The 13,643-nt window shown below is 52.7% G+C and overlaps 3 protein-coding genes across 3 annotated transcripts; 1 reads left to right on the forward strand and 2 right to left on the reverse strand.

Annotated features, from left to right (window-relative positions):
• Positions 1-4,476: 4,476 nt before the first annotated feature.
• On the reverse strand, positions 4,477-5,622 carry J4E83_006575 (uncharacterized protein; the record flags this gene model as incomplete). The annotated part of the gene is made up of 1 exon (XM_049333487.1): positions 4,477-5,622. The coding sequence occupies one exon, from the start codon at positions 5,620-5,622 to the stop codon at positions 4,477-4,479; it is 1,146 nt and encodes a 381-aa protein (XP_049187209.1).
• Positions 5,623-7,608: 1,986 nt separating this feature from the next.
• J4E83_006576 (uncharacterized protein) lies at positions 7,609-9,348 on the forward strand (the record flags this gene model as incomplete). The annotated part of the gene is made up of 1 exon (XM_049333488.1): positions 7,609-9,348. One exon carries the CDS (start codon positions 7,609-7,611, stop codon positions 9,346-9,348), a length of 1,740 nt encoding a protein of 579 aa, XP_049187210.1.
• Positions 9,349-9,558: 210 nt separating this feature from the next.
• Positions 9,559-12,401, reverse strand: J4E83_006577 (uncharacterized protein; the record flags this gene model as incomplete). The annotated part of the gene is made up of 2 exons (XM_049333489.1): positions 9,559-11,972; positions 12,182-12,401. 2 exons carry the CDS (start codon positions 12,399-12,401, stop codon positions 9,559-9,561), a joined length of 2,634 nt encoding a protein of 877 aa, XP_049187211.1.
• Between the last annotated feature and the right edge of the window lie 1,242 nt (positions 12,402-13,643).

A 13,643-nucleotide genomic window follows, 5' to 3' on the forward strand; every position in this document is an offset into this window, starting at 1 on the left:
CTTTGTATTGCTCGTAGCCTTTTTACCACACCCCAAATTGCCATACGTTTGTCGGTCTGGTTAGTAAGGTCAAGATTCGTATAGATCATGACTGCTGATCGCCATAGGTCATCAAGCGAGTCATCATTGACCCCAGAGAGCAGTGTCGTACCCCTTGTGCTCTCCTGTAGACGTCCACGCCAATGGCGATCACTTGCCGACTGTTGGTCTAAAGGCAAAGGCAACCCAGCCGGAAGAGTTTCGCAAGCGCTCATCTCGGTACAGTCCCAGAAGATCTGCTGTTTGCTGAAATGCAAGATCCTGGGTGCAAGCATACGCTCTGGAGCCTGTTAGGCAAGCTTGCGGAGTTTCTCAGAGACACTGACCTTGGTAAACCCAACCACGTCTGTACAGTGGCTTATTGAGAAGTCCTTGTTCCCACAGATCCCCACGTACAATCACCCACCGTCGCTTACCCAGGATAGGAGAGACCCCATCGGGGTCCACAATAGCTGGCAAGACGTCTCGCGCCTCTCTTTGGCGAAAGAGACCTCCAGCGCCGTTCTCGGAATCGGCAGCAGCGATATTGCAGAATGAGTTCCTATACACCTGTTCCATGAGAGAACTTTCACGCTTCCAGTCGTCGCCGTCTCCTTGCTACACAGTCATCAGCATGACCTAACAGGTAGGGTGACAATATTACCATGATGCAGACTGAATCAATTAGGGCAATGTCAGCTTCCACTATCTCTTTGACGTTATCATGAGAGCTTACGAGAATCAATCCAAATATAATCGACCTCGAGGAACCAGGCCACCTCAATGGCGTGCTTGAAATTGTTTGACAATTTCCGCCACGGCAGACCGACAAGCATGAACTCTTCGAGAGTACTAGAGTTCAGTGTCACCAACGGAGCTTTACCCCAACAGTGACTCAGAGTGACGTAGGGGCCTTTGACATTGTTGAGCTTGGTATTCACTACCCGCAGGCGATCCCCTGTATGTTTGCCGCCGATATGTAGTAGTCGTGTGGGGATGAACTTGCTCGCCGAGCCAGCGCGCTTAGGACAGTGTTTGTGTTCAATACCACAGGTCCTGAACCAAGCCTTGATCTGCTGGCCACCATTAAACGCAGGATTTGTACTCGTGCCGAGCTCCGCAGGAGACAATAAACCCTCAACCTCTTCTTCGAGGACACAGTAGAAAACCCGTTCTGGTATTCCGAAGAACTGTGGCTTTCCCTCGTGATGCTCGTTGTCCTCATCATTGACCAGCCTCGGTACAACTCGGAAAATAATTACTGCTTCATTTTTAGTCTCTCGGGTACGTCCTAAGCTACGAATACTCCATCGATGTAGAGATACGACCGAATCCTGGCCCGGCAGTAAGTTGTCGACTCTTGCCACCTCCTCATGCAAAAAGCGCTTTAAGCTAGCATTCTGGTGCTCATGTCTTTGTATGAGCGAGCGATGCATTAGAAAGTCTCCATGCAGAAGACTACAAAAGGTGCAGCCCCAGTGAGCAGAGCTCGCGAGGGACGATGCGCTCGGGTGGTGATAGCCCCATGAGTTCTTCGCCCCCAAAACGTTCACGTAGCAGAAGTCGCAGAAACCAGGCGTGTATGCCATTCTTGAGGTCCACCATACGGATCAAATGAAGAGTTACGGTGATGCGTGGAAAGTGCGGAAGGAACGAGCTCCTGCTCAGGATTACCGGTGCCGGTAAGTAAGCGATCGGGAGCCTTGCTTACATGGCTCCGGCTGAAGACGGCTTGCAATCTGTTCGTCCCAAGTGGCCAAATACATGTGTTGGGGCCAGCTTTTAATTTAAAATATGCAAGCCATGAGCAGGGGGTGTTATGAACCTATGATATCGTTCGTGACATGCCAGAAATGTTGGCAGACTGGGATAAGGTGCTGGCAATCATCAACAACTTTCAAAGAAACAATGAATCTGAGAGCTGAACCGGGAACCATCATACACAAGACGGCGCTCAACTGCTGTGCGGAACGTGTTCGTAGCACTACTACTACTAACAAGCCTTGAAAGCGTCATCAACGCATCTAGGCCACATACGAGATGCGACGGGACTTCTCGACACCGCAAGAGCGAACATCTCCTACAGCGGACTCGTTAGTATTTATTTGCAAATATAGAGCGAGGTGTGGAATGATTGGCACGCAACGACTTATGCTATGCAGCAGCAATGGCGGTGGCTGCCTGGGTATGACGCTATCACATTTTGGTCATACAACTGAGGCGCACACAAGATGATGCAGCAACAGAGTCGAGCAGACGTACACCTGGGTGTGATTGGGGGTAAAAGAACATTGCAGCCTCGGGCAAGGGCGTGCTCATGTGAGCAGCGCGTGAAAACCGAGCTAGCCGAAGACGCGACATTGCGAGAACGCGACTTCTTAGCTGCAGAGTAAGCGCGTCTGACTCATACTGCTGCCTAATTTTCCCTCCTCACTTTTAAGGTCAACAATCCCCGTCTTGGGCGCAATACGTTTCTCGTCTTGTCTTCCAGTCATGGACGAGTTTCCGAACGAGCTGCTCCTCCAGATCTTCAGTCTCCTGCACACGCCGATAACATGCTTCTCTTCACCGCGTGTACCCGCTCCTTCGCGAGACCTCCTGGCATTGTGTCGCGTCTGCCGAAGCTTCAGAGATGTCGCGAGATCGCTCATCTACGAATCGATCGAGCGGGCGGGCGACATGGATAGTCAGGCTTATCGCCAGTTGCCACGTACTCTGCTCAAGAACTTGGAGCTGTGCCGGTACATCAAGAATCTGAGACTGAAGATGGAGGACGGTTTCGAGGTAGGCGACTTTTGGGCGGGGCATAACCTGCGACCCGAGAACGAGCTCGATGACGAAGAGGTCGAGGAACGTGCGACTCAAGATGCAGGATGCGTTCGCTATCAAAGACGGCATCGGAAGATGCTGGATGGCAATGGAAGTGATGTTGACAAAAGAGTGAGCGCCTTGCCAGATTACACGCCAGAAGGCTACGAGTGGCTCGGCGAACTCATCCCGGCCATGGACAGCAGTCAGGCACATGCAAATGATCACGACCTTCTCGAGCGTGCTCTCCTCGGAGAAGATGTACTACTCACACCGTGTGTTCTCGCTGCATGTAATCTGGAAAGGCTTTGGCTCCGCCTCCCAAGATCACAACTGGACGAGGGCAGTGCAAGTCTTTTGCTCAATAGCATCGTCCATAGTGCCAACGCGGGTGGGTTTGAAAGACTCAAAGTCCTTCATCTCGATGCATACCAGAGCGGTATCGAGTGGCCGGTCCGTAACGCGCTACCTTTGTTTCTGCTTCCAAGCTTAACCGACCTAACCCTTGGTAACTGTGGTGAGACTGATCATGGACGCCCGTGGGCTGTTGGGCCAGATACCGACGACTCTGCATTCATGGGAGACCCTTGGAAATGGCCGGTTCGCAGTTCTTCTATAGCCAGACTATCGTTGCTATCTCCACGTTTCAGCGGTTCCATCGCCGCGAAAATGATAGTTGCTTGCAGGGCAATCACCGACTTTGAGGTGGTATCACCGTACGAACGTCGACCACGCGATTACGAGTTCTATGACCATGTCAGAACGGCACTGATTCCACATGCCAACACTCTCGTCAGCTTGTCACTTGGAGATACGCTAGGAGTATATTGGCGAACTTTCGATTCGAGTCCAGGTACATTCCGAATGAGCAGCTTCTTCAGCTCGCTCACTTTCCTGCGAGCGAAGCCATACCTACTTCTCGGCTACGATGGTCTCAGCCAAAATCCTCCGAGTACATTATTGACGAAAATATCATCAACTCTAGCAGACACTCTTCCAGACACACTCGAGCACCTGTGGCTTGACGCACCCTGCACGCCATGGTATATGAACCTATTGCCGTACTGCAGGGGACTGTTCAAAGCTGTTCGAAGTGGGCAATTCTCTCAACTGAAGAGTATCCATATTCATTGGCATCTTTCAATGTTGCATCAATGTCCTAATCCGAGAGCCATCATCGAGCACGTCAGAACTCTGACCTGCATTCGTGACGAAGCGTCGTTGCTTGCAGAACCCATCGCCGTTGACTTTACTGTACGGATAGCGTACACCACTCCAGGTAAGTCACGATTATCTATCGTTTTATAGGTAATTGGAGGTGCTAAGCGGTTCCAGAATATGCGGGCGATGGGCTCGAACATCTCATCGAATATAACCGCGAGAGAACTTGCCAGGAACAACCAGCTCCACTGGCTTACTGCAGAAGATCAGACGTGGATCATTTAGATGGTCCGATATACTACGTTGAAAGTAGTACTTGCGAGGTACCGCGCCAAACTACAGAGGAGATGCAAGACGATATGGATCACGGCTATTGGAAGGCTTTATCCCCGCCTAATTATTGGAATTAGAATGCAAACTCAATCGCGGGAAAGGCTTGGCTTGGTCTTGGGGTATATTACTACAATCATTCGTACGCACATCTAGTTTCTACATTCCTACAACAACAGACACAAGACCAACAACGGCCAACAGTCCCCAAGAAACGCTCATTCCCATCACACCGCTATCAACCTCAGGCGTACCGACTTCTTTCACGTCATCGATCTTGCACACGGTTTTGCATCCCTTCTCAGCTCTCTTTCTTCCAAACAAGTTGGTTATATCCCGCTTGTTCTCCTGGGCTTTTCCTTCATAAGGTCCGCTGGTGTTGAACGTCATCTCGATCCACTGAATGTGGAACTCGGCACTATCGCCCACATCCATCTCGCCACTCCACTCTCCACCATCGCCCCACATGTTCAAGACCAGAAAACTCTGCTCGCGGGGGACAGAGTATGTGTTCGCGGCGACCTGCTTCTGGTTCAAGTACCAGTAGCTGTTCTTGGGCAGCCAGTCGATGCGGTGTGTTTGCCATTCGTCCCAGCGGGGGAGGTCGGTAGGGCCAACGGACGCAGCAGCGACTTCATTGCCATCCTCGCCTACGGAAGGCTGGTTCGTGTAGCGAATCTGATCTTTAGGATCGTCGGTCAGGATCTCGATATCGGACTCGTTGTCGTCGTCGAAGAAGGTGAAGAATCCTGCCACCGCACCCTTGGCACCTTGAACACGACCGTACATGCGCATCGAAACGTGCATGAGGTTCTTCTGCTGGTTCTCAATCTCTCCGGCCGTCTGGTAGTCATCCATACGCGACGTTCGCAGTGCGAGATATGACGTGGAGTCTTCTTCGCCGAGGAAGATGTTCGCGAAGGAGTTGTTCATCGGTACGGGGAAGTCTTCGGTGGCGGGTTTGGTCCAGTTCTGGATGCCCCAATCGTAGTTCCACGCATCGCTGTTGAACAGATCTGGCTGCCATGTGTTCGCCATGCCCGCGATCTGACTATCGTTGAGGAGCGGCGGTGATTCGCTCATTGCGCCTGGGAGGTTTCGGAAGTCGTAGAAGCGGTAGTACTGGAAGTACTCTGGCGTTTGCGAGTCTTTGCCGGACTGGACGACATAGCAGTCGCAGTCTGGGTTGTTATCCTTGGGTGCCTCGTTCATGGAGCTGGTGTACGGGTTGGCGGCGAGGGCAGACTGGGCGAGTAGTGCCGTAAGAGGCAGGAGCAAGGCTCCTAGCGGCGGAAGGTATGACATGTCGTTCAGTATGCCTCGATTTTCGTATCGTAGATGTAGTGACAGTATCCGAATAATTAAACAAGGATATGGTTATGTAAAGGGATCACGGTTGATCGACGGCTAGTAAACGTGAAGAGAATAGCGAACGAGTGTCACCTAGCCATCAGCAATGAACAAGAAGAAAGAAACGTGAAAGCGCTGAACAATGCTGCAACAAAACTCGACGATGTAAAGAGACGATACCTGAAAACCAAGAAAGGTCAGCGCAAACGCGGGCACCGCAAGCTCATATACTAAAAACGTGCAGTAAAGCCGCTCGCTACTCCGCTTACACGGCACCACCAGTCAGGACAGTCTCGAACACCGCCCACAAGTCGTGCTTTTTCTCTCTAAACAGGCGCGAAGCTTGTCCAAGCTACCTTCGCTAAACTATGTCTAAGCCCAGAAAAACTGCGCGCTCGAACTGGAAGTCAAGGCACTAAGGCAGGCAAGCTGGGGCAGCAAAGAAAAAGAGGGATATACGAAACGAAACGCGCGACACATCACACCAACGCACGCCATTGTTGGCGGTGGTGGTGCTGCACTCAGCCACACTGCTTCTGGCCTTCTGGACCGTAACGGACAGGGGGTTAGGGGTCGTGTAATGTTTGCAGCGCATTCCTATAGGTGGCGCAGGGGGAAGGTTGTGATCCGCCCCTGGTTTAGGCTGCTTCGGGGGTCTCGTTAGCCGTGATCCGTGATGTGCCAGCGGGAGTTTCGACGTAGGCGCCAAGCTTGATGTGGCTTGACCGTCCGACTTTCCGGACGACCCGGCGTTGTCTTTTAGTCTCGAGATTTCATGATGTTGATACTTAACTGAAGAGTAGTCTTGATTAGATAAGGTGAGAGTAGCATTTCAAAGGATTGATTATCCAACCGAGGGGTGAAGAGATTGTTGGCTTTGTAAAGTTGTAGCCCGTCATCACGAAACATGACAGGGTTTATGGGTCACCAGCCACATCCCCACATGGCCGGGCGCTAACCGATGCACCTAAGTCTCAAAATAGCCCCGATTCAATATTTCTGAGATGCGGCGCCAACGACGAATACGTCCTGCTGAGACGGCCATACGAGCACGTTTTCACGTCGCTGCCCAGGTGTTTGTCACGATCTCGTATCCTTTTCGCTGGCGCGGGGTCCAGAGGACTTGGGGATCTGGCGATACGGGTTGTTGAGGGGTAGGTACGATGCAGCTGTAATGACGTTTTTGGTAGGTGTTGTTGGTGTAGCTGAGCCGGCTATAGTAACGACAACGATATTGCGATCAATATATCCATCGGCCAGGCCCCTGAAAAATTCGCCGGCTTGTATAGACAACCTTGGAAGCATTGCTTCGGTGCACGAATCGGGACGCCACAACTTGGCAGCTCAACGACTCCTTTTGGTCTATCACACGTCACGCGCGAGCAGACCGGTGATTCAGCGTCGCAGCATGCATTAGAAGCACCGTTGGGTTCGACGTGGCGGGGGCCATGCCGAGTATGGACAACAGGCCTTTCGATATGCTTAACCCCCGCTCATCATATTCGACGCTGCGTTTGATCATGTTGGCTGAGAAGAGCTTTTACAGCAATCCCTAGAGCTTATTCTCGTGAGTTTCACCCCACTACTCGATGTTGACATAAATGGTACGGCGCCTCTAGCATTCGATCCTATAGCCGATACAATGTGCCCCTGCCATCTTCACTATCCGATCGAAGAGACCGGATCTCGCGCAATATCGACGAGCATACCCGATGCCGCGCAAGACTACCATGTCGTCGGTTGTCTATTGAACAAGCTCTCAGTGAGCAATCGCGCTTGATCACCTGAACTCGATAGTGTGATGAGGCCAAATAGCTCTTTCTCTTTGCTACACGACCCACAAACATGCCTTCCCTCACTTAAAGCATGAGCCTACGCCGCCCGCTCTTTCTTGTCTTCACACATATCTACATCAATCGTCACTTCACGATGCAATACAATATGAGGTGTTATAACGATTTACCACCAGAGCTGCACCACAACATCTATGAGCGATTGCCAAGGAAGAAGCTCCTTGAGATGTTGGGAATGTCCAGGCGTTACCGCGACATAGCGGAGAAGGTCCTCTACAAGGAGCTCGTCTTCGATCGAGATCATTATTCTCGGATTGGACGCCTTTTCCTCACCGTCGTCGGCCGACCAAAGCTAGCAAAATTGATCAGAAGCCTCACGATCACGTACGAACCTGACCATCGCGTGGACAGCCTTGCCAGTGATGCCTATTACAAACGCTTCTGGAACAACATCACCGCTGTGAGAGACACGATCGAAAACCTTAGCAAGGAAATGGACAATGAGTTTATGCTGCGCTGGTTCGGTAGCGTCTACGCTGGTTCAGGCTTGTACGATGGCGCGCAAGCTGTGATCATTTGTCTAGCGACGAACTTAGAGCACTTAGAACTCGAACCGTGGTCAATTACAACAAGAGTTCTAAATCACGAATGGAGACTGAGCGACAACAACTCGACAACCCGTCCATTCTGCAACTTGAAGAATCTCAATGCACGCGGAAGGCTATACGGCACAGTACCTGTCTTCCCGTGGATGGAATCTTTGAGTATAGAACCCGAACTATGGTCAGTCAGGCACGGCAGCCTACCTATCCACTTGCCATACCGGAGCACTAGTTCGACCCTACGGGTCTTGGAAATGAGCAAAGTTGATGTTAGTCCAGCCGCCTTCGAACAGCTGCTTTCTTTACCAGAACTCAGTAATGTCAAAGAGCTGAAGATCAGCAAAGTGTTTGTTGGCTACGAGAGTTCATGGCCCAAGGACTACGATCTCCGACGCATTATCCAAGTTATTGAAGGTCATCTACTCAACCTAGAGGTTCTACACTGGTTTCAGCACGACTGGGAGAAAGAAAATACTTCCACGAGAACTTTCGGCAGCTTCAAGGGTCTTTCCAAACTGCGAGAACTGAAGATAGACGCCCAACTACTGGCAACTCATGATCATATCTACGATCCAGATGCAGAGGTGTTGGCTCTTACCCGCCCTGCTGAGTACCTACCCGACAGTCTTGAAGCTCTACACGTCTTGTGTTTGACCGCACATGATGAACGAATCGACTTGGCTCTTCAGCTAGCACGTACAATGAACCTTCGGAGTCTTGAGCTGTCGCTTAACTTGGAGGACTGGTATACTTATTGGCGTCGTGTCGCCGATGAAGGCGCTCACGAGTTACGCAAGAGCAGGAGAAAGTTCTTTCGCGACACTGTGGCGGATATGACTGCATCAGGCATAAAAGTGCGTGTCTGGCGACAGGAGGGCATGTGCCCAGAGAAGATTCTCTTTGCTCCAGGATATCAGCGGCCATGGCCCATATGGGTCGACGCTGAGAAAAGATGCTGGAGTTACCGAGTTCTCGCTGCATGGGGGGCGAAGCAGTATAAGAGCCATCTTTCGAAGTCATATATCAGCTATCACGATGATGATGATGATGATGATGAATGGCAAGACTATGGGGGCGATAGCAGTAACCAGGGAGATAGCGATGTTGACGAGAGCGGGAAAATTGCAGGCCAGGGTGGAGAGAAGAAGGACGATGACGACAAGAAGAGCGATGACGACAGGAAGGGCGATGTCGGAAAGCAGGGCGATGACAAGGAACTGAGCGACAACAGGGTTGAAGGTAAGGTAACAGAAAAGAGCAGTGACGGAGATCAAGGACGTTCATAGTCTGGCGCGGCTAGGAAATGAGAAATGCGTCATCAAAAGACCGTCACATAGAATAAACTCCTCACAGCTCCAAGTTCATCTTCATCATCATGCATTCTTTCTCTACATGTTACATATCATACTACAACAAGCCACTCATCACATCAACAGGATATATCCAGAACAGAAAGAAAAGGCCTCAACCTTGCACACTCATCACATACCCATCACCTAAAACCAACACTTTCCATACCCCTTATCGCACCCAAGCCCACACGCCCAAGGATCAATCGAGCACCTCCCACTCTGCTTGCAGCAGCAACCCATCTCAACACCAAACAGCGTCTTGTAGCCCGCGCACGTCTGGCCACCATTGTGCTCACCGCACTTTCCGTTGGAGGAGACGGGTAGCTTGGTAGGTGTGGGTGTGGCGGTGGTGGAGCAGGAAGTCGAGCTGGGGCGGACGATGGCGGTGGAGAAGGAGGAGGAGGGGAGGATGGGAGTGAGTGTCATGGTGGAGGTGGGGTAGGGGGTGGAAGCTGCGCTGCTGGGGAGGGTGGCGGAGCTGGAGGCGGGGGAGGAGGAAGAGGCGGAAGAAGCGGCCGGGCTGCTTGATGGGACGGCCTCGGAGTTTCCGGGGGTGGAGCTGGGGTAGGCGGAGGAGACTTCAGAGACGGTGGAGCTGGTGGGGTAGCTGTCCTTGGAGGCGGAAGCAGACTCGGCAACTGAGGTGGAGGAAGCAGAAGCAGCGACGGAGGTTGAGTCGTGTTCCTCGGGCTTCTCAGATACGGGGGTTGAAGCCGATGCGGAAATGTACTCTGAGGCAGAAACGGATGCAGAGAAGTACTCAGAGACCGAGGCAGAAGCCGATGCGGAAAGGTGCTCAGAGACTGAGGCAGAAGCTGATGCGGAAACGGACTCAGAGACGGACGCAGAAGCAGAAACAGAGACTGAAGCGACAACGGAAGAAACCGTCTCAGACGTAGGGATAGCCGCGGTAGAGGAAGCAGAGTCAAACTTCTCGCTGGCGCTGGAGACAGCAATGGAAGAAGAAGCAGACGAAGAAGAGGTCGAAGGGCAGTTGCCGTAGACGGGGTTGCAACCAGCACCGCAGTGGTCCTCGGAGGTACCGCAGTATCCCCAAGCAGAGCAGCACTCAGACTTTACGCCCTCGAGAGTGCTGAAACCGACGCAGGTGTATCCTTTGGTTCCACCGCATGAGCCATCGCGAGATTTCTCACCGGAGGTGGTGGGAGTAGCAGAGGCTGCGGAGGAGACCTGGCTGGCGCTCGAGCTAGCATCGACGGTAGTGCTGGAAGCGGTGGAAGAGACAGCGTCCTTGCTGGCGCTGACATCGGCAGAGGAAGAGGGAGCAGGGCTGGTGCTGGCAGCAATGGAAGAAGCGGCGCTGCTAACGGGCTGAACACCGCACTTTCCGAAGCCAGCCTGGCATCCGGCGTCGCAGTAGATATCAGTGTTTCCACAGTATCCGTACTGGGAACAGCACTCGCTCAGACCAGCGGGACCGTTGAAACCAATGCAAGTCATGCCACCGTTTGCCGCACCGCAAGATCCGTCGGTAGTGCTGGGGCCGGTAGGGGTAGGGACAGGGCCAGTGACGCTAGCAGAGACGGTAGCAGAGGCAGAGGGAGAAGCACTGGGCTGGGCACCACACTTTCCGAAACCAGCTTGGCAGCCAGTCTGGCAGTGGTCGGCGGTGTTGCCACAGTAGCCGTATTGAGAGCAGCACTCGCCGAGGAGACCATCTACACCAACCCAGCCAACGCAAGATTGAGAGCCACCAGCAGCACCGCACATACCGTCCTTGGAGGTGGGGCCGGTAGGAGTGGGGACAGCAGACGAAGAGGTACGGGTAGAAGACGTGCTGGGAGGAGCGGGGGTAGAGTCGCGGTACCAGTTTTCCTTGGGATCCTGCATACACTCGCCCATGGTGACAGCCCTGAGACCTTGAGCGTAGAGGTAGTCGAGCATGTATACGGTGAGGTTCTCGGCGGTCAACTGGTGGATGTCATGGCCGATGACAAGCCTATCACCGTCGTATGGGTCTCCGGAGTTACGGGTATCAATGCCCTCCTTGAAATTGTCCTTGGCGACCTGAATCTTCTCGGGGGTCAATTGGTTGTAGTCATCGGTATCGAGGTCGAAGTATGAGACAACGTAACCAAGATCGGCCATGACTTCCTGGCAGCTTCCAGTGCAGGAAGAGTACGGTGGGCGCATGTAGGTAGGGTATTTGCCGATGATGTTGCGGATGGCCATCTCGTTCTTAACCATTTGGTCGTAAGCCTCCTCCTTAGTGATGGCACTAAGGTCCTGATGGGACCATGTGTGAGAAGCGACCTGGTGGCCGTTGTCGTACATCTTCTTGATAACACCCGCCCAGTTCTCGTCGATGGCGCCCTTGCCGATGTTGTTACCAGTTATGAAGAACGTGGCGTGGGCTCCTCGTGCCTCGAACAGTTTCATAACGCCTTCGGTGTAAATGTATGGACCATCGTCGTAGGTGATGGCAACGGTTCCAGGGTTGTTGCAGACGTAGATGCCCCCACCGCCATAAGGAATGCTTCCGAGCTGTGGGCGAGGGTCGTTGCGGGTGCTTGCTCCAGCAGGAGTCTTGTTGGCGTCTGTCGTACTATCAGTAACACGTTCAACGTGCAGAGTACAAGGTATGTCATACCACATGCGGGTCCAAAGTTGAACAAGCAGTCGGGTGCTTGGCAGTGTTCTTGGGTAGTGCCGCAGTATCCCTGTTTATACTGTAAGTACACGCTCAATACATGAAGTGTCTCAGTCGATATACGTACAGCGCTTGAGCAACACTCATTGTCTGCACACTTCTGGTTGCCGCCATCCGGACCGCAACGTCCGTCAGTGGACTGTCGGGGACGAATGACGGGTCCTGCCTGAGCAGCATGACCGCCTGAGTAACCAGCAAGAGGGTTGCTGGCCCTCAACTGCCTGGGCAAACCAACCATCCTTGGCATACCCTCCATGCCATGAGCGGCGACGAGCGGTGCTACCAAGGAGGCAGCAGCGACTTGAGAGAAACGCATCTTGGCGAATTAATGTTTAGCACTAGTAAAATAGTTGTAGTCGACTTCGGTTGTAAGAGTGAAAGCGAGTGTGGTTGACAGTAACGTCAATTAGAATTAGTCGATAAGAAAAAACGAGTGACGGTCGCTATGCGTGCAAAGACGAGCAAGACGAGTGAAGAGCGTAAGGAGAAGAAGCCCGATGTACTTATATCACACAATGCCATAGACGCACCTTCAAGGGCGACTCGTGGCGGCGTAGCTACGAGGAGTGGAGCCCACTAACTGGAAGAAGTCAGCACACTATTATCAGCAGCCAAGAGCGCGGCCCTGGGAAACCTTCTGGGATACGAAGAGGATGTGGAGACGGCATGGTACTGAGACAACTGCGAAGGCGCCTAGTATAAGCCACCACCAAATGCTACAACATGATCTCGCGTCCCCAATGTGATCTTATGTCTTGGTAGCCGAGCAGATCTGGAGGCTTAACAGCTTCCAATTCCTAGGGACATGTCAATCTCGAAGAGGGATAACAGAGCCCGAATCGTCCTGTTCCTGACAAGGCCAAGACCTTAAACCGCTGGGGTCTAAATATATGAGCCGCGATGCTGGTTGTGACCGGCTCCCGTCGCGGATATACTGAAGTGGGATGATCGCCGGCGGGGCCCAACTCAACAATAGGCTAGAGGAGTACTTGGCATCACAAAAACATCGTGCTTTTCACGTGTTGGCTTGATGTGGCGTTCAATGGCGTCTCGCGTAGGAATCAGAGGCCGTTTGCTTTCGGCTCTCTCGGTACGCGGCGCCCATCAGAGAGCTCTGAGATTGAAGGGCTCTATGGAAGCCTTCGCTGCTGGTATGATCGGTGACCGTAGGATAACTCGCAATTTCGATCCGATATCTGCCAATGTCAGTCTGAAAGCACTTTACTCGTGTTTCGTGCTGTCAGCGATGTCAGTGTTGTCAACGAACGGCCGTTGCGATACCTCGTGCCGTGGTATTGGGAATAAGCGACAGCGCACCAGTAACGGTACATCGTCATGCACGCCGTTCGTACGATGAGACTTCGAATCGCATTTCGTCCAGCCCTAAGACGAACGCCTGAATGCCAAGCTCAGGAGAGCAGGATTGGGAACGCCCCGGTGGTCGTCCGCTGGTCGCGATTCGATGCTTGGAGGCCCCTGAGGGCCTTCATTTCCACTGCCAAGCTCGAAGCGAGCGCTGGCGTCCGCTCTCGATAATCGATAATGCCGCGCGCGGCAA

The sequence above is a fragment of the Alternaria metachromatica genome (genome assembly GCF_023757995.1).
Source record: "Alternaria metachromatica strain BMP 0045 chromosome Unknown scaffold_15, whole genome shotgun sequence".
NCBI classification, from domain to species: Eukaryota; Fungi; Ascomycota; class Dothideomycetes; order Pleosporales; family Pleosporaceae; genus Alternaria; species Alternaria metachromatica.